This window comes from Haliotis rubra, unplaced genomic scaffold, assembly GCF_003918875.1.
Source record: "Haliotis rubra isolate DU_JTF1 unplaced genomic scaffold, ASM391887v1 Scf614, whole genome shotgun sequence".
Lineage (NCBI taxonomy): Eukaryota > Metazoa > Mollusca > Gastropoda > Lepetellida > Haliotidae > Haliotis > Haliotis rubra.
In genome coordinates this window covers 194,979-215,755 of record NW_025767318.1, presented here as the reverse complement: position 1 = coordinate 215,755, position 20,777 = coordinate 194,979, and the positions used below count along the sequence as shown (strand labels likewise).

Sequence of the window (20,777 nt, the reverse complement as noted above, 5' to 3'; positions counted from 1 at the left end):
TTCAAAATATTTTCACTTTTTGTTGTATAAAGTGTTTTCGTCACGATATGGCTGAGATATTGCCGATGTGACGTTAAATATTAACTCACTCACTCACCACAATCGTTTAGTATTGTTAATAATGTCAAAGTACACAAAAGATGATAATGTGCTGTGACCTTCTCCTCAAGATATATATGTTAATGTATCATTGATTTCGCTAAACATATCTTCAAAATTCAGAGCGATTTTACAATGGGCCTTTCGGAGTTTCGAAGGATATACATGTTATATACGGTTGTATTAACACACAGAGATATCTAAAAAAGTAATACTGCAGAGAATGCGAGGACAACACTTGATGCAAGAACGTCATGAGACGTTGCTCCGCCAGTGTGAGGTGGGAAGTCCCCGTTGTTGTCGTCCTTCCTGCATGAACAGGATCCAAGGGCAGCTACAAATCGCGTTGTCTTGAGATCTGGATAGTTTCTGGACCTCAGGGTTAGCATATAATCCTGCGTTACACCCTTTGCAAGACAAGGATGCTTTTCAACCTCAGCAATAGCTGCGGGACATTCCTCGCGACATCCACCGTAGGGACTGCAGTTGTCCAACACCTACAGAAAAAAAATCAATTAATATTCCAATATATAATTGGGTGATGTTTTTTTAACGCCCCAGGCAAATAACATTCGCAATAACTGTTTGCATGGGTGAAACATTGTGACTTGGGTTGGTTGGAAGGGTGGTGTAACACATCAAGCTAATGAAATTGTGATCGTATACATTTAGTACTTACAATAAAGTACTCATACGTATGAACACATGACTGTATAGTAAGAGAATCGTGTTCAGCAGTATTTCCATGTAGATCTTAGCGAATGATCATGATGGGACAGGAAAGACCTAAGTGCTCCTGGTCTACAGGAGGTTCACGGGGTATAGTTCCAGCAAATCACGTCGAATCAATCACAGGCCGTTAGACTGCCCAATCGACGCACCAGCATGACATTGCTGCAATGTTGCTGAAAGCGGAGTAAAACTAACCTCATTCACTCACTCACTCACCCATCTACCGAAGGGACGCGACTGCGCAACGAAATAAAAGTGTCACCCATGTAAACAGTTATTTTTACAGATTGATCTGATTACACTGACGTGCGACTATAACGAGCCACTTCAAATGTATTCATAATAATGAGAAATGTCTGCCAAAATGTCCATTGTTCGATTCCGAAAATCTCCCAGGCATGTGTTTATGAATCCCCAAAACATAGTGACGGGAACACTGGATCGCGACAAGACAAGGCTACCGCATTCAGCCGTCACAAACAAATGCAAAGGCAAATATATTAATTACATGAAATTCACGGGACTAAATGGTACGATTCAAATTAAAGTATTTGATTGTGCACAATTGTTGGCGGTCATTTGAAACATGTGTCCAGCAGATTAACAGTTCTGCTCAAAATGATATTTATTTTAAGTTAAATATATCGATCATATTCGTAAATATTGACAGAAATAATATATGCCTAGTTGGCAGGTATTGCTGATTACCTTGTCCATAACCATTTTCGTGTTGGGATGTGAATTATTGAAGAAATCGGCAATGCTGCAACCCATAAGTACTCCGCTGTCCATGTCACAGTGGTTGAGTGTCTTCCAAGTTACACAGACGTTGTTCCTGCTGGCATTTTTAGGGTAATAGGTGAATATACCATAACACATCTCGTCACTTGTCGCGTCACCGTAAAATGTAGTTGTCTTAGAAGACACCGATCGGAATACGCAAGTCGTCTTCAGGGAATCACCAGGATGAACGGCCACTGGCGGATCATATCTGTTGCGAATAAAACGGTGAAAGTGAAAGTATAGGTGAGAGAACATTCAACCTTTTCTAAAGTACCTGGACTACTTTTTGTCAATTAACACTGTGTGTGAGTGTCTTCTTACACTACCGTTAGCAATGTCCTTTTCATATCCTCATGGACAAAACCCGTACATGGGGTTTAACTATTGTATCCATGTTGGGAATAAAACGCGTGACAGACGAACTTAACAGAAATATAACACACTGCCCCTTGCTTGCGTACCAATTAAACGGTGATTGAGCCTTGCTCATTGATTGGACAAATTTCCATTAAAGTTTTAGGCAAAGAGTTATACAGGACATTACGCTATTTCACGCTCAGAGTAAGTTTACCACACATTGACATGCCTGTTTTATTCAAGAACGTGCTTATGCCAACAAAGAGAAGTGTGGTTTTTCTTGAGTCATATATATTCAGTACTCCACAGGTATAACTTTACTTCGAAGACGGGGCGAAGAGTAGCATTATGGTGAAGTCGTTCGCTCGTCAACCCGAATGTCCGGTTTCGATTCCCAGCACGGTTACAATGGGTGAAGTCCATTTCCGGTGTCCCCTGGTGTGATATTGCTGGAATATTGCTAAAGCGCAGCTCACTCACATACTCCAAAGACAGTACAAATTAGATTCCGGTGTCTCAGGTTTCACCCTAATTCACAACGTTTACTGACTCCTCTGTAAAACAAGCAAGCCTGTCGAAATATATAAAACAAGAAAGTCAGCAATATCTCCACAAAGTCCGTACTGATGTGATCGATTGGCTATTGACTGATGTGGAGGTAGATATTCAATAGTAAGGTGAATTTTAATACCAATTGTTTACATTCATCAGATACAACCGATTTAGATCCATCGGCACAGCGCAAGTAAAGCATGTAAAGGTTTCCTTATATCGCTCCTCGGAGAAGCTTTTATTTTTGTTTGTAGGAATAACCTTCGAAGGTCGATAGTTACAACAGGTAACATAACATATCCAGAACGTCACACTCGTGCATTTGGCCCTTGTTTATTCAACGTACAGAGGAGCGGTGGGATAGCCTTGTGGTTGTAGTGTCAGCTCAGCTTGCTGAAGAAAAGGGCTCGATTCCCCACATGGGTACAGTGTGTGATATTGATGGAATATTGATAAAGGCGGAGTAAAACCACACTCACTCAAGAGTTCGAACACCAAGACATCTTCGAGTTCAATACATGTTATTACATGTTATACAGATTAAGATGAAAAAGAGGGTTCGGGTGATCCTGGCACAGTCAGGCTGGTAAGGCTCATCATCAGCTGAGGGCCCTTGCCCCTCTACACGCAGCCCAGACAGCGAATGGGACTTGTCCCAGGAAGTGCTGCCTAGTCGAACCCACCAAGAACTTTCCGGAGAATATGTAGACTCCCCAACACTGCAGCTTTCTGCATTACCCAGAGTGTCAGAAGGTTTGTGCTCCCAGTGGACAACCCGCGCACTCTCTTGATAGCAGGAGGTACCAAACCAAAGGCACCGCGATCGCTGACAAGATTTTGGACAGTCTCTGTGAATTCAATGCAAAGTCGACATCTCATATTGATGTTTTCTTTAAGAATCACATTTTGGCGATTGCGAGTGGGAATTCCTGAGCAGCAAAAAGAAAGCCCTCAGTTTCACATTTAAGACCAGCCGACTTCATCCAGGCGAAGGAGTTTCTCAGAAAGCTTATCCACAAATGACCGACTTTGGGCAGACATTGGTGAAGGACTTCACCTCGTTTACTCTCATCGCTGTACCGTCCAGCAGTACCTTGACATCAACAAACTTAACCTTATTTTTAGATTTTGTCCAACAACCTTGGCACGCTGAAGATAGCTGGGGAATTATTATGCTAATATATGTATAGCGGCAATATCCAGCTCAGCTGCTCAAAGGCGCTTTGTTTTTCCGCCGATCATTGGATGTCAATCTCAAACGGCACATCGTATTATCAATATAATCCAAATGCATGAGCATGACGTTCTATATTTCTTACACACCCTTTTTGACTTGACACAGACTTTATAAATCTAACTCTCTAGACAAGGGTCGTATCACACATGTATATGTGATATCGCATTTCCTCGCCAGACGCTGTGAATCAAGTGCCAGATGTAATATATATATATGATGAGCAATTGCCTAAAACAACCATTACGTCGTGGTCGTTCAAAGTATATTATTTGTCACTTTCGGAAAACGAGGTTTTCCGAATAACGGGGTCGTACTGTAATACTATACTGTTCTATGAGAAAACATAGTAAAACGTATTGTTTTTAAGTAAACGTTTATCCATACTCATGTGTTCTGTCTATGGGTGTTACTATACTACAAGTAAGAATCTTACAGCACGTCAGATGGATTGTCGTAGCTGTAGCTTTGATCATTTGTGAGATATTTTCTCGTGTCTCCGCTGAAGAGTTCCACTGTCTGTGCGATGCCTGGAGGAAGGACAGTCAAGTTATGTGAAATAATACTATATGCATATGTAAATTATTATACGGAGGCTATTTTGTTGACTGCACAGCACTGCATTATGTAACAAGCCTTGGAGGAACCCTTTGTTCGTGGATTCCATTTGGCCCTGAGTATCTTTCTGGCTGTGCTCTTAGGGTTTACTCAAGATGTTCACTGGCCAGAGCACTACGCCTGTTCCTGTTATTCTCCAGATAGTATCCGTCATATAACATAAGTAATGCATGCTTCCAAGGTCCACGCAAAAAGGCGTTGAACAACTTTCAGCAGTAGCAGATCATGTCAACTTCATTTAAGAACTCACAAAGTAACCTGAGTCCCTGATGTTAACCAATAAGTAAAATAGTTCAAGAGATAATGGATTAATTTTAGTGAAACCCCAAACCAGTGGATCCTAGTACAGGTAAGGGGGGCAACCGGTATACCGAATGCAACTCCAAAGGACACAACCCGTTGTTCTGCCCATTTGTAGGTGACATAACCTGAAAGAATGGGGCCCATAGCTTTAAGTGAATCTAGGAATTGAATACAAGACAGGATGTTTGCAGGCCCATGCAACTTTACACAATGAATGGCAGTGCCCTACACCAACTGACCACCCGTGCAACAGATAGGAGAAAACGTACCTTTGTAATGCATATGGTTGAATCCTGTAATCAAATAGATGGTGTCTTTCAGGATCTTCTTGGTGCACCGTGATGGACACATAGATTCGACCACGGTCCTGCTCCGTCCCGGTGGGATCACAATGTGGGTTTCACCTGTCCAAAAGACTCCCGCGTCGTAGGGGCGAAGGTTGGGGGTGTAGTAGATGCTGAAGCCTGAGCCGTCCATCTGTCCAGATATCTTTTGGGGGTTGTTCCAGTGAAACTAAACCAACCAACCAAACAAAGAAAAAAAAGTAGTTTGCTGCATATTCATTTGAATATTTCGACGCCTGAAACCCAGAGCGTTCTAGGTCCTAAAAACGTATTTTCGAGAAATTAGATCTTAAAGTTTAAAACAACACTATTTCCAAAACTATTCGATCAAATTCTTTGGAATTATGCACATGCATGTGTCGCATAACAAAATTTGGAAAATAACCTAAAGTATGTTAAAGCTCTTGCAATAAATAAGAAATTAACACTCGACCAAGTAAATTCGTACTTATGTTCAGAGCCAGAGTGTTCTATGTATCAGAAATGCAACTGAATCATTATTGTACGATTATTGTAGGGTTACTTCTCCCGTACCAGGTTGTATTTTTGTTTTAGTTTCACAGCTTAAGAATTATATTAAATATATAATAAATAGAGACAATGTTCCAGTTTTCCATTTGTATGTTTATAACAATGATAAGAACTTTCAGACTGTTCCATCTCCATGATCAATCTGGATTTGCTGATTGGTCCAATGACCACTTAGAAAACTCTGGAACTAACAATTAGTGTTATTTAATGGAGATAAAAAATGTAAAACCACTTTCTAGGCTATATATCACGGTGAAATTTTGCATGGTGAATATGTAGTAAGGCATACTCTCAGGTTCCTTACTCAATATTCACTTAAAGTGGACATGGAACACTCTGTTTTAAAGGGGACAATTAGGTTATGAATTGGAATGCAAGTAAATATGTGTACCTCAAGCAGGACCCTTTTGTAGCCGGTTTTGCCAATTCTGAAGCCAGCTTCTCTGTAGAAACATTCACCAGGTACGCCAATAGCCCACGAGCCTGTTACTTCTTCGCAAGAAGGGGTAGACATATCACATTCTCGTGGACTTTCAATAGCGGGCGCTTCAAGGAAGGATACCATACCGCCATTATAAATAAAAAAAACAAGTTTATTTTTGTAAGATCACAGTTGTGTAGATTTTCTAAATTGGTCAGAATAGTAAAGAATAGACTACTTAATATATGGCGGGAATAGTGGTCAAAATAACAATCCTTATCATTACTAACATGTTTCCGGTTATGCCTGAAGTACGTTTTTCTGGACAGATAATCTTCTGACGCCTGAGCCAGCCATGCCTATGAACACGAATGGAAATAGAATAATATCGACGGGGAACGAACATTTTTTCTAACGAAATATTCATTGAAGACCCGTGGTATGAATACATACCACCATCACGACAACACCATCACGACAACACCATAACACCATCACGACAACACCATCACACCAACACGACAACAGAATACATACCACCATCACGACAACAGAATACATACCACCATCTCAACAACAGAATACATACCACCATCTCAACAACAGAATACACACCACCACCACGACAACAGAATACATACCACCATCACGACAACAGAATACATACCACCATCACGACAACAGAATACATACCACCATCTCAACAACAGAATACATACCACCATCTCAACAACAGAATACATACCACCATCTCAACAACAGAATACATACCACCATCTCAACAACAGAATACATACCACCATCACGACAACAAAATACACACCACCATCACGACAACAGAATACATACCACCATCTCAACAACAGAATACATACCACCATCTCAACAACAGAATACACACCACCACCACGACATTAGAATACATACCACCATCACGACAACAGAATATGTGGCAGGAATACATACCACCATGTCAACAACAGAATACATACCACCATCTCAACAACAGAATACATACCACCATCACGACAACAGAAAACATACCACCATATCAACAACAGAATACATACCACCATCACGACAACAGAATACATACCACCATCACGATAACAGAATACATACCACCATCACGACAACAGAATACATACCACCATCACAACAGAATACATACCACCATCACGACAACAGAATACATACCACTATCTCAACAACAATACATACCACCATCACGACAATAGAATACATACCACCATCACGACAACAGAATATGTGGCAGGAATACATACCACCATATCAACAACAGAATACATACCACCATCTCAACAACAGAATACATACCACCATCACGACAACAGAAAACATACCACCATCACAACAGAATACATACAATCATCACGACAACAGAATACGTACCACCATCACGACCACAGAATATGGGTCAGGAATACATACCACCATCACGATAACAGAATATGTGGCATCTATACATACATCACGACAACAGAATACGTGGCATGAAAACAAATCACCAGCACGACCACAGAATATGGGTCGAGAATACATACCATTCTCACGACTACAATACATAAGAATATCGTGCATGCATACGTACCGTCATCAGTACAGCCGTAAAGGATGATATGGTGCATGAATACGTACCGTCAGTACAGCCGTAAAGGATGATATGGTGCATGAATACGTACCGTCATCAGTACAGCCGTAAAGGATGATATGGTGCATGAATACGTACCGTCATCAGTACAGCCGTAAAGGATGATATCGTGCATGAATACGTACCGTCATCAGTACAGCCGTAAAGGATGATATGGTGCATGATATCTACATTGTCTATTTCCGGTTCAGTGGCAATCATGTGGTAATCCTGTGAGTCATCCAAGTCAAAGGTCATGCAAATGTAGGTGGTTTCTTTGGCTGGTACTGCCGTTCGTGGAATCCTCAGAACCCGTTTCTTGACTCCTGCAACACAGTATCTCTCAGTATTTAGATTTACATGTCAGTTTTGATGTGCAGATCTGTTGTCAGGTGACACTGTCCTCCCATTCACGTGAAACATCGCCAATTGAGCCACCATGACTCAGTTGTCACAAAGTAGAAAATACTTTCAGAGAAGTACATTTGCTGAAACAGAACTTTCATAAGCGTTATGTTTCCAAGAGACATATATAAAACTACTGACACCCTTAAATTGAGATTGTACAGAGGTTGCCATTCTATTTTCTATGTCTCCCCCGGGAGAAACTGGAGGCGCTTCTGTTTTGGTTCACCAGAGCGTCATACACAAAAAAACTCTCCCTCTCACCTTCTTCTGTGGCTGCAGGGCAGTTAAATTTACTACTTTGACATGGAGCTGTGGCAAGTCCATCACATGTCTGGCTTGAAGATGTATCACAATAGCCTGAAATGAAATCAGTGGTTGTAGAAATATTATATAACAAACAGAGTTGAGACACTTTCAAGCCATGTTCCACCTTACGAGCTGCGAAAGGACAATTTCATATCGGCATCAAATACATGCTCCGATCTCCTAAAATGTACATCTGCACATTTTTTACGAGCAGTAATGAGACGATTTTCAGATCGTCAATAGAGAGAAACCAAGCGTGACCTAAACCAGTCAAAGTAAACTTAGGCTCAGTATTATTCGTTACACTGCTTTACTGAGTCTAACAAAACCTTGTTGAAGGTCGCGTCAGCTAACCTTTTGGACTGACCAATCAGAACACAGCTTACCAAATCGCGAAAGTTAACATTCGCACATACCGTTTGAACCTTTACCTCAAAACTCGTACGATTCCGAATGCTATTTTCCGCACGATCGCTTCCGAGTGATACACGCAATGAGTAAACAGTCGCTGAAAATATCGTTTTTGTCGTTTCAAGGATGTCATCTTGCGAAAATATAAGCAAATAGTAACCATATTATTAGATTCCCATAAGCGTATATACTGCAGGTCAAATATATGTGTTTTATGCGGATTTTCGTTTGTTGATAGATCTGTGTCAGCGACCAGGGAAGAGAAAATTCAAAAACCGTTTCGTAAGTCTCAGACCGCCTCCGTGGTGTAGTGGTTAGAGCGTCCGCCCGGAGAGCGGAAGGTTGCGGGTTCGATCCCCGACCGCGTCATACCAAAAGACGTTAAAATATGGTACTTGTTGGTTCCTGTCTGGCGCTCGGCATTAATGGGTACAAACAAGGACTGGTCGGCTTGTATATAGTATAATGTGTCTGAGTGGGGTATTCATGCTTCACTGCGGCATGGTATCTCAGTGGGCTAGCACTATAAAACCAGCTTCAGTCTGGGCTAGTACAAGCAGCCGCACATACACATCCACACGCATGCACGTCGTCATATGAGCGAAATATTCTCAAGCACGACGTTAAACCCAATTTCACCTCACCTCACCTCACCTCACCTCGTAAGTCTCGCCGAACTCTAACAAGTAGTCGTTGTCTGATTGGTTAAATCCGTTCGGCCGTCTCGCGTTTGATTTGACGGTCATAGGTCGCTCAATGGTTAGCTGACGCGACCTTCTACAAGGTTTTGTTAGACTCAGTATAGCAGTGTAACGAATAATACTGAGCCTAAATTTACTTAGACTGGACCTAAACATGAGCATGTATATGTTTGAAAAGAGAAGCGGTGGGACACCTTCCGATTGTCAAACGATACCAGCCTAGCGTGGGATAAAACGCGTCTGTGTTTACACCGCGCAGTGATGGGACACTTTCAGATCATAAATAACCTTCTTGCCAAGCGTGACTTACCCATTACCAAATGTAATATATTCGAAAGAATACACGTTCACCTTTACTATCCTTACAAAATTACAGTGGTTTGTGTTGATATAAAGCAGGTTCTTGAAGCGTAACACATTATGTATGAAATAATATATGTGAAATGAGTCTTCATGCTTCTCAGTGGTAATAAAATAGATTATATGTAATTTCAAACTAACTTCGTTGACTAATGTAATACATGTATATAATTTCCACAGGTGAAATTTGTTTCAGCCTTGAAGATGACGACGCAAAGAACATCGTCTTCATTCAACTTCCATGGCACAAATGTACATACCTGGGTGTGTGAGACCAGCGGTGCGTGTGGGCGTGGCTCCAGGTGTCCAGATGCACTGGGGGTCACCCAATTCCTGACCATTTGTCATTCCATCACCATCGGAGTCCATTTCACACACATTAGCCCACTGTATGGACAGGAAAGGGTTTGGGTGAAATGCTTGCTATTCTACCATGACTTCAGTAAATACTGGATTGTGATTGGTTAATCAAAGTCATTCAGAGGTATATAATAACGTTATATACCTCTGATTTTCCAACACAGTATGTATTTTTGCAAAATCTTGATAACGCGGTTATGGTAGAATGGAGATAAATGTACTGTGTTGGAAAATCAGAGGTATCTAACGAAATTATAATAGCTCTAAATTTTTGATTTAAAACCTCACGCTACGCGTTCGGTATTAAATCAAATTTAGAGCTATTATAATTTCCTAATATACCTCTGATTTTCCAACACAGTATGTACTCATGCTTTGCTAAGGATCAAACAAATTTACAACTTCACGTAGATGTATAATTTGAAATTGTGTCCATTTAAAACTGGATAGATAATAATATGGCAACCCCTCTTTAGGCAGTCACTTTAATCTAACCTTATGCACTTGATACATGAGCAACCATAAAAATGGTTTTCATGGCACCAATCAACCATTTCGTAAATTATAGAACGAGTCATTGGCAAGTACATAACACCTGTTAATAGCAGGTATGGGTTCCATAAGATGCAATGACATACTGAAACCTTGGATCCATGCTTACAATAAGGTTAGTCATTTAAACCAAATTTGACCCCACATCATAGTTTTCTGTTGAATCTATGGTTTGAACCTTAGCAAAATGAATAGTATATTTTGACACTGGTGGCCTAATCGTCTAAGGTGAAGCAACTGACGTGAGACAGCTTCGATTCTGAACCTTGGTTTGTTACTGTAAGGCACCTGTCTGGCCATAATGTGAGTGAACTACTGTCAAAGGTCTTTCTCTGGGAAGCCAACACGCTGCTGTTTCTGTTTGTTTGCTTTTCTGTTTGCTGTTTAACGCCGCACTCAGCACTATTCCAGCTATATGGCAACAGTCTGTAAATAATCGAGTCTGGATCAGACAATACAGTGATCAACATGACCATCAATCTATCGAGATACGATGACATGTGTCAACCATGTCTGGTGAAGACTAATTCTAACCGGATTTTCACGGGTCTTCAATGAATATTCCGCTAGAAAAAATATTCGTTCCCATTATAAATATTATTCTATTTTCATTTTGTTCATAGTCATGGCGTCAGAAGATTATCTGTCAAGCAAAAGGTATTTCATGTACAACAGGAAACATTTTAGTATCATGAGATCATGCGAATCGATCTACTCAATTGGAATACGGTGAGATGTGTCAACCAAGATCGCCCGATCCCGTTAGTCACCTATAACGACAAGCATGAGTTGCTGAAGACCTAACCAGGGTCTTCACAGTTTATCAAGATTTGTAAAAAGCGGGGTTACATCAAACTGGTTCAGAGTGTGATGGACGTGTTGACGGGCGTGTTAACGAACACGTGAAACAATATTTAGGGGCTCAATAAACTGACTGAATATGGTTTTACGCCGCTTTTAGCAATATTCCAGCAATATCACGGCGGGGAACACCAGAAATGGGCTTCACACACTGTACCTATGTGGGGATTCGAACTCGGGTCTTCGGCGTGACGAGCCAATGATTTAACCGCTAGGCTACCCCACCGCCCCGGGTTCAATACAGATCAAGAAATTGGACCATAGCCTGAAAACGTTTAGATGAAAAAGAAACTTTAGCTGTAATTTAGCCCATTTAGCCTTCCAGTCTGCGCTTTATCTTACAACGAAATGAATTATTTTCTTTACCACTCTATTGTGAATTTCAAAATCATATCCAGTTTTTATGCTCTAGTCAACACGTCTGTCTTTCAGAAGAAAAGGTTATATGTTCTCACCTTTCTGCCTTGATTGGCAAAATCAATACCAAACTGATTTCTGTCGCCTCCACCTGCGGGTTTCACATGCCCAACCCCCTGCCACATCTCCCCCGTCACACAAGGGTGGGTCAGGTTGTGGCCATTGGGTATGCGGTCCCTGTACCCGCCATACCCATAGATCACTCCGATACATGTGAGGAAGGCGGGGAGTCTGTAAGAAAAAAAGGAACAGATATATACACTGGCCACATTAAGAAACTGTGCACACAGAAATTATAAAGATAGGCAGACAGCGTCTTTGTGCATAAATAAAGGTGTGTACATAGCAAGTATTGGAGACAATCAAACGCTCATGCAGGTGCCAGGCGACGTGACGTCATTGATGGTGGCCTATGGACTTGCAATGTGTTACTGCACGTACAGCCTGTGCAGCTGCACACAACATGTGAAATTCAGAAATTGCTGTCACTGTCGAAAGCTTGATATTTGGTCATTCAAACGTTCACAAATTCACATGAAAAGTCACATGCACATCATGCCAAGATTAATATGTGCTCAATGCCATGAAGCCATTGGAATGGTTCGAGCAGGCATGAGCCAACAACAGGTAGCAGCACATTTCCAATGCCATCGTAACACGACATCTGCATTGGTCAGACGTTAGGGAAACAGTAATGACGTCGCCGACCACCCACGTTGTGGGCGTCACCAAGTAACGACGCCAAGACAGGACAGGTGGATTCGGGTGACTCATATGAGACACAGGTTCCAGACGGCAGTGACCACGTCCCAAATCATTCCCCAGGCCTTCATTTGGAAACTTTGGAAGCCTCTATGCGTCGTCGATGCACTGCTGTACTTCACGCGCATGATGGTCATACCCGTTATTGACTTTGTGACTTCGACGTGTGACCCCCGACTCAATTTTGAACTTCTGACGTCATCGTAACGGATATTGTTCATGTTCTTTTGACATGTTGTTGAGGCCCGATACTTCAGCTTATAAAGTTTCTACATCATGTCGTCTTTTCTGTGTTGTATTCCAATTCTGAAGGAATTTTGTGTGTGCACAGTTTCTTTATGTGGCTAGTACATAAACACTTACATTGTATGATTTACGAGTTAAATAACAGCATTTTGGATTAGGATACTTTCTTGCTGAGTAAACGAAGAATGTATTTAGATAAATACTGCAATATACCGGAATGACTGGGTTATCCCCAATGGACCTAATCCTGTGATGAGAAGACAGAGACACACAGTGATGGACAGAGAGCAGAACAGAATTTGCTGCTGATGGATGTAGCTACTGAATGCCCTCTCAGTGTCAATGAAGTCTTTTGACAGCCAAATAATACGTCAGATGCATTGACATGCTTGAAGCTGGGACAACACACATTCACCTTGCAATCGCTTTGGTGGTAGCAAAGAGTGAACAGGAGGCCTTGGAATCTGTACGAGATGTGGGGATTAGCTACCCGGCCACATTTCTACATTACTTGTGATATATGACCGATGTTCCCGCCTCGAATAGCTGGGAAATTTTTGAAGCGTCTTAAAGCTATATTCATCCAATCATTAATTCATTCAAAACTACCCGGCAATATCCAGGCGGTCGACAGCGTTCGAGCATTTCGAAATAGGCTTCCCTGATTGTAGCAAGGCGTGATCAGTTTGTGTTTGCTACCGCACTCAGAAATGACCCCCGGAACGCCAGTGGCACCTCTACTAAGCTTTTAATCGCCTTCGTGAGGCTGCTCACCAGCCACTTTGGACGTGCATTCGCAAACAGGCAGTTTTGAATGAGGCTGAAGCCGCAGCAGAACATGACTGCTGTGGAGGGGGTTCAATCCCGATTTCAGTAGCACTGGATGAACCATCTTCCATATGCTAAAGTGGAGCACCATGACATGACTGCAATACAGGGATGACATACTTGATGTGTACGTGCGACCGTATGCTCGTGCTATCAGACCTTTGAGTTGAGTTGAGTTGGGCTTTACGTCACATCGGCATTATTCCAGCCATATAGTGACGAGAACAAGTTTGCATTAATATACATTGTAAGTACAAAGTGGTTTCGTTTCAAAGACACACATTCATTACATTGTCATTTTGGAACAGAGAATGTCATAGCACTAAATTGAAAAGCAGGTAAATTCGTTAGTGACATTACACAGTTACAATTTATGATATAGATCAACTTCCCTCAGGTAGTTCAGTATCAGATGAGCGCTCACGCTGGAGAACAGATCTTTCAGATTGGTTGCGTGATAATGCAAGTCCCTTGCAGATGTAAAGTCAACACAGTCAAGCAGAATATGCTTGACGGTGAAAGCCTCATCGCAGGAGAGACATATGGGGGTCCATCCCTATCCGTTTTTAGCAGATAGTCATGTGTAAATCGACTGTGGCCAATACGACATCGTCGTAAAATTACTTCATCACGTCTTGACTGGCAACCCAAGTAGGTATAACCGATTGTTGGCTTCAATTCATGGAGTTTGTTTCTTCTTACTTGAGTGTCCCACCTTTTGCATCAGGTCCCGAGTATAGCTTCTGATAGTGGGTTTGAAATCACTGTACGGGATAAGCAGTGGAGATAGGGGCTTTTCAAGAGCTGCTTTTGCTGCAGCATCGGCCTTAGTGTTACCTGCTATGCCGACGTGACCCGGCAACCAGCAGAGGACGATTTCATATTGGCCAGTAGAAAGGTCGTTGTACAGTTCTAGTATGTCCAGGATGATTGGGTGACTTGAAGTCACGTTTAGAAGTGCTTGAAGGCAGGATAATGAATCTGTAAAAACGATGAAGTTTTTTGACTGATTTTGCTGTTGAATGTAGGTCAAAGCTGAGAAGATAGCTTTGGCTTCAGCGGTGAAAATGGAACTGTTGTCGGGGATCCTAGAGGAGACAGTCTTGGATCCAATGACTGTAGCGCTGGCAACTTGGCCATCGTACTTGGATCCGTCTGTGAAAATGGATCTGTGAGTGTTATACTTCGAACGTTACTGGTTGTATTCCTGTTGGAACACCAAGGGATTTGTTTCAGACTTTTTGAGTTTGGTGAGGGTAAGATCGACCTGTGGTTTCACCATTTGCCATGGTGGTGAGAACAGAAGTCGGTATGGTGCAATGATGTTGAGATCAATTTTAGCTGCAGATATGTGTGGTTTGATCCTGATTCCAAGTGGTGGAACCAGGCTTGGCAGTTTAGGAAATAACTTTTCATAAAGCGGGTTGAAAACACAATTGTATGCTGGATTGGACTCATTTGAACGTAATTTAGTGATATACTGCAGTGAGAGTTTAATGCGGCGTTGTTCAAGGGAAGGCTCATTGGCCTCCGCATATAGACTGTCTACCGGAGAGGTCCTAAGAGCTCCCAGGCAGAGCCTCAGCCCTTGGTGGTGGATAGAGTCTAATTTTTCGAACTTGCTTTTGCAGGCCACCGTAGACAATGGAGCCATAATCTAGTTTACTGCGAACTAATGATCTGTACAAGTGAAGGATGGTGGTCTGATCCCCTCCCCACTCTCTATTTGAGACTACTTTTAGCAAGTCTAGAGCCTTCAAGCACTTTGTTTTCAAATATTTTATGTGTGGTAAGAATGTCAGGTGGCGGTCGAATATGAGTCCAAGGAATTTGGCCTCTTCTACTACCTTGATGGGAGTACCATCTAAAGTTAGGTCTGGATCCTTGTGTGGTTTGTATTTACGACAAAGTGAATACAATTTGTTTTGGATTTTGAAAACTTAAAACCATTTTCATTGGCCCATTTTTGGATTTTGTTAAGGCAGAGTTGTAGCTGCCTTTCTATTGCATGCATGTTCTTACCAGGACATGAAATATTGAAGTCATCCACGAAAAGGGACCCATCAATGCAACTGTTCAGAACGTTAGTGAGGCTGTTAATTTTGATGCTTAAAAGTGTGACTGACAGGATGCTGCCTTAGGGGACGGCCTGATCTTGGTGGAAATAGTCAGACAGTGTGGAACCCACCCGAACTTGAGATTGTCTACCCCTCAATCCAAACTCGTGTAAATCTTTTAGGATACCATTTTTCCACGTTGTATCATATGCTTTTTCTAAGTCGAAAAAGATAGATACGGTTTGTTGTTTGTTGACAATGGAGTTTTTGATGAATGATTCGAGACGCACCAGATGGTCAATGGTACTTGGTTTTTTTCGGAAACCACATTGGAGGTCACTGAGGAGGTTATGGGTCTCCAAGTACCAGATTAATCGATTGTTGACCATGCGCTCCATGGTTTTGCAAACGCAGCTAATTAGTGATATAGGACGGTAGTTTGAGGGATCAGTATGATCGTGGCCGGGTTTTGGTATAGGGATGATAATGGCATTGTGCCACGAAGGGGGGAAGTGTCCGGATGTCCAGATATATTTAGGAGTGTTTCCAAGCCTGTGTCAGGGAGGTGTTTCAGAAGCTGATAATGGATTTCATCAGCTCCTGCCGCAGTGTCGTGAGCCTGCCCTAGGGCAGTACGTAATTTATTGAGGGAAAACGTTTCGTTGTAATCCTCCCCATTATCAGAGTTAAACTTGACTGGTTTCTTTTCTTGTTGGGTTTGGTATTTCTGGAACTGAGGGTTATAATTTGATGAGGAGGAGTGGTTTGCCAAAGTTTCGCCAAGTTTGTTTGAAATTTCAGATTTATTTGTTAGGAGGGAGTCACCATCTTTCAGGTGGTGAACTCCTGATTTTGACCCTTTGCCCTTAATCTTTTGAATCATGTTCCACACCTTGGACATGGGTGTGCGGGAGCTGATTTTTGACACATATTTCCTTCATGACCGGCGTTTAGTTTGTTTGAAGGTACGTTTTGCCGTGGCATTTGTCATCTTAACAGCATTCAGGTTATGCACTGTAGGATGTTGTCGGAAATATTTTTCCGCCTTCTTCTTATGTTTCCTAGCTTGTTTGCAGTTTGTATCAAACCATGGTTTGCGTATTTGCGGGTTTGCAGAGGACTTTGGAATAGTTTTGTATCCGATGGCATTTAGGACGTCTGAAAATAGTTCCATGGGGTCAGGAACATTCCTGAAGTTGTCCGGCTTAAGTTTTTCTGAACATAGGGTTTGGAATAAAGGCCAATTGGCCTTAGTAAAATTCCATCTTGTTGATGGTGGTTCATCCTAGGGGTTGATAGGAGTAAGAATTGTTGGGAAGTGGTCGCTCCCACAAAGGTCGTCATGGACCGACCATTCGAACTCATTTAAAAGATTAGAATCTGTAAGTGATAGATCGAGAGCAGAGTAGGATCCAGTGGCAGGTTGGAGGTAGGTGTTTGATCCATCGTTGAAAATACATACATCATTATTTGAGAGAAACTCTTCAAGGACCTTTCCCTTACTATTTTTATCAGTACTCCCCCATAGGGGGTTATGGCCGTTGAAGTCGCCCATGATTATGCAGGGCTTCGGGAGTTGATCATATAGGTTCTGAAGATCTGATAGGCGAACAGTTGAGTTGGGAGGGAGATAGAGGGAACATAGTGTAAACCCTATGTTCAGAGTCATGCGGACAGCAACAGTTTGTAGGTTGGTTTTAAGTGGAACGGGGCTATGAAGGACGCCCTGCCTCACCAGGACAGAAGTGCCTCCTGTAGCTTTTACACCGGGAGGAGAAAAGGAGTGGTAGGAACTGTACCGACGGATGTCGAATTTATCGGTCCTTTTTAGGTTTCTTGGAGACAACACGTGGATGGTTTGAAGTCTTGAATCGATAGCTGTAATTCATTATAATTATTCTTAAGTCCTCTGCAATTCCATTGGATCATGTTTTGTGGATTCATGGTGCTTCCACTGGTGACATGTCACGTGAACGTGAGAAAGCGTTTGATGAACTCCTATTGGTGTGAGGTGGAGATGGAGTTACCTCCACATCCAGAGGGCCAAAGGAGTTATGGACCTCGATGGGGACCTCTGAAGGAGAGGTGGCCTTTGGTTTTGTGTTTGGCAGTTGTTCAAGTTGTTTTAGTCTCTCTAGCCTCTTTTTTCCCCTTTTTCTGCGCGCAGTTTCTGTTTCTGGTTTTGGCATTTGTTCTGGTGTTTGTAATTCAGAGGTTTTGACTTTTGGCGTTGGAGATGGAGTTGCTGAGATAGGCTGAGTTGTGTTGAGTTCAGTTGGCTGAGAAGACATGATCCATGTCAGGTCGGTCTGACAGGAGATGGTTGCAGTAGTGATAGTAGGATGGGAGACAGCAGAAGAGTAGGTGATGGTTGAAGGGGCTGCAGTTAAACTTGCAAACCTCTTCTTTGCTTCGTGATAGGAGATATTTTCTTTGTGCTTGATCTTTAGTATCTCGGATTCGCGTTGCCACACTGGACAGAACTTGGTAGAGGCCATATGGCTACCACCGCAGTTTGTGCTCTTCACTTCCTTAGTACAGTCGTTGCCCTCATGCTTGTCACCACAGTGGTAACAAACAGCAGAGGAACGACAGGACTTGGATCCATGTCCAAACTTTTGGCAGTTGTAGCACCGGAGTGGATTGGGGACATACACCTCCACACCAATGCTACAATAACCAGCTCTAATCGAGTCAGGAATGTTTGCTCGCGCGAACGTGAAGAGATAGGTGTTCGTTGGTTGAACAACATCGTCCTTTTTGAAGGTGAATCGTTTTACGGCTGTGACGGATTGCTGAGAGAGTTCCTTGACAATTTGTTCTTCAGTCATGTCAGACAGGCATGGAGCTCTGTCCCGTACAGTGCCTCTACACGAGTTAAGTGTTTTGTGTGCTGAGACAGCGACCTTGATATTGACAAAGTCTTGTATTTTGAGGAAATTTAGTGATCGGTGTTTCCGGGTACATTCTATCAGGAGAGAGCCAGATCTAAGCTTTGTAACATTGGCAACCTCTCCACAGATACCAGCGATACCTTTGGAGATTGCAAAAGGTTCAATTGCAAAGGTTGCTTGTCACAAGCCTTAATGATCAGGAAACGTGGCCAGTAGTCAGGTCGGAGGGGCGTACTCTCGTCAGACGAGGAGTTGTCATCATCCATGTGTCTTCGTTTTGAACCGGGGTATTGGGAAGCCATATCGTTAGTAATGTGGTTCGGCATCCCCTCTCCCCACCCACCGTGGAGTGTCAACAAGGACGATCTTATACTGCAGCGGGTCTCCAGACTGCAAAAACCTGGGATAAGGGGGTGTTATACTCCAGCGAATTTGACATGAAATGCTGTAGCTGCCTACCAGATTAAAGGTCAGGATGGTTCTGTCCATGACAATCAATTGGAGAAGACCTTTGAGCGACCTATGACCGTCCAGTCAAACGCAAGACGGCCGAACGGATTTAACCAATCAGACAACGGCTACTATTTAGGGTTCGACGAATCTCTCAACAAAGGGAAATCCGCATGGTATTTGACCTGCAGTAATTATATAAACGCTTACGGTTTCCCGATGACACGGTTACTATTAGTTTATATTTCCGCAAGATGACATCCTGGAATATTTGCATCAACGCTGTTTTTCAGCGACTGTTAACTCACTGTTGTGAATAATGACATCATCCATGTGTATCACTCGGAAGCGATCGTGCTGCAAATAGCATTCGGAAACGTTCGAGTACAAACATTTTCAGGGTAAAGGTTCAAACGGTATGTGCGAATGTTAGCTTTGGTAAGTTGTGATCTGATTGGTCAATTCAAAAGGTTGGCTGGCGCGACCTTCTACTGGGGTTTGTTAGACTCAGTATAGTAGTGTAACGAATATTACTGAACCTACGTGTACTTTAGACTGTAGACCTCATGCAGTATTCTCTGGTGTTGACGTTCATATACGTTCATTAATAAAGGGTCAAATCATATATATCACATGTATAGAACAGTTTCTCAGAAATAATAGAACTAAGAGTGTCATCATAATTTTAATGTGTTGACAAACGTGACACAACGTGACATACAGACAAAAAGTTCAAACAGTACAAGCAAACATCATTTGTATAGACCAACCCCCAAAAATGAAAATGACAGACATACAACACTCGGTCATTCAATATCTTATGTACCCTCCTCGCCCGTCCAAGACACTGGTGCACCTTGGTCACATGCTCCTTATCAAGTTCATGCAGAAAGCTTGCGGAATCGCATTCCTTTCCTTTACTAGATCTCTGCGAAGTCCTGTGAGATCCACTGGTGCTGGGTGACGTGTGTACACACGTCGACCGGGTTCATAGCAGGCATGCTTAAGTGGGTCTTGCAGTAGAGAGTGACGACCATAAAAAGCCATGCATACCTTGCAGGAATGCCACTGCTATAGGAGCCAGATTCTCGTCCCGATAAAGCTGTCCGGTACGATTACCGTCGACCACGTGCATTGGAGTACGTCCAGTAGGAGTTATCCCTGCTGAAACCATGACCGACCCCCCGCCAAATCAGTTATGCTTGGCCACAGCTGCATCTGGGATTCGTCGTTCATTGGGATGATAAACCCTCTGTCGACCATCATGTATGGCAATTGATTCTGCTTTCATATGTGAAGAGCACACGAGTGATGATAAGTCTTTGACAGTTCTTCGTCAGTTTGACCTCATTATCGATGGTGCCGACCTAATTAGAGATGTTTAGAGCGAGTTAACGGCATTGCAATGCATTATTCAATACAACAGGGTATATTTAGCAGTTGAAATATCCCCTCAGTCTGAAAACAATCTTGTTTTTTTCCGAGTTAACAGTTAATTGATGACTTTTACAGAAACTTTCTAAAATATGTATACGTTTT

General features: G+C 42.4%; 1 protein-coding gene and 2 long non-coding RNA genes across 3 annotated transcripts in view; 1 reads left to right on the top strand and 2 right to left on the bottom strand.

Moving 5' to 3' along the window:
* Positions 1-22: 22 nt before the first annotated feature.
* Positions 23-20,777, bottom strand: part of LOC124255978 (tyramine beta-hydroxylase-like) — a 28,026-nt gene continuing 7,271 nt past the window's right edge. Inside the window, exons 2-10 of the mRNA XM_046689929.1 lie at positions 12,040-12,232; positions 10,072-10,198; positions 8,295-8,390; positions 7,772-7,951; positions 5,945-6,099; positions 4,948-5,191; positions 4,194-4,287; positions 1,540-1,822; positions 23-596 (exon numbers count right to left, since the gene is read on the bottom strand). Of these exons, the coding sequence (XP_046545885.1) occupies positions 300-596; positions 1,540-1,822; positions 4,194-4,287; positions 4,948-5,191; positions 5,945-6,099; positions 7,772-7,951; positions 8,295-8,390; positions 10,072-10,198; positions 12,040-12,232 (1,669 nt within the window). The 3' untranslated portion in view covers positions 23-299. The remainder of the gene's footprint in view (positions 597-1,539; positions 1,823-4,193; positions 4,288-4,947; positions 5,192-5,944; positions 6,100-7,771; positions 7,952-8,294; positions 8,391-10,071; positions 10,199-12,039; positions 12,233-20,777) is intronic.
* On the bottom strand, positions 6,489-7,167 carry LOC124255980. Its single transcript, XR_006892802.1, has 3 exons — positions 6,911-7,167; positions 6,596-6,829; positions 6,489-6,543 (listed from the first exon to the last, which is right to left on the bottom strand). It is a non-coding gene; the product is annotated as an uncharacterized LOC124255980 (long non-coding RNA).
* LOC124255982 lies at positions 9,466-19,796 on the top strand. Its single transcript, XR_006892804.1, has 2 exons — positions 9,466-9,509; positions 19,709-19,796. It is a non-coding gene; the product is annotated as an uncharacterized LOC124255982 (long non-coding RNA).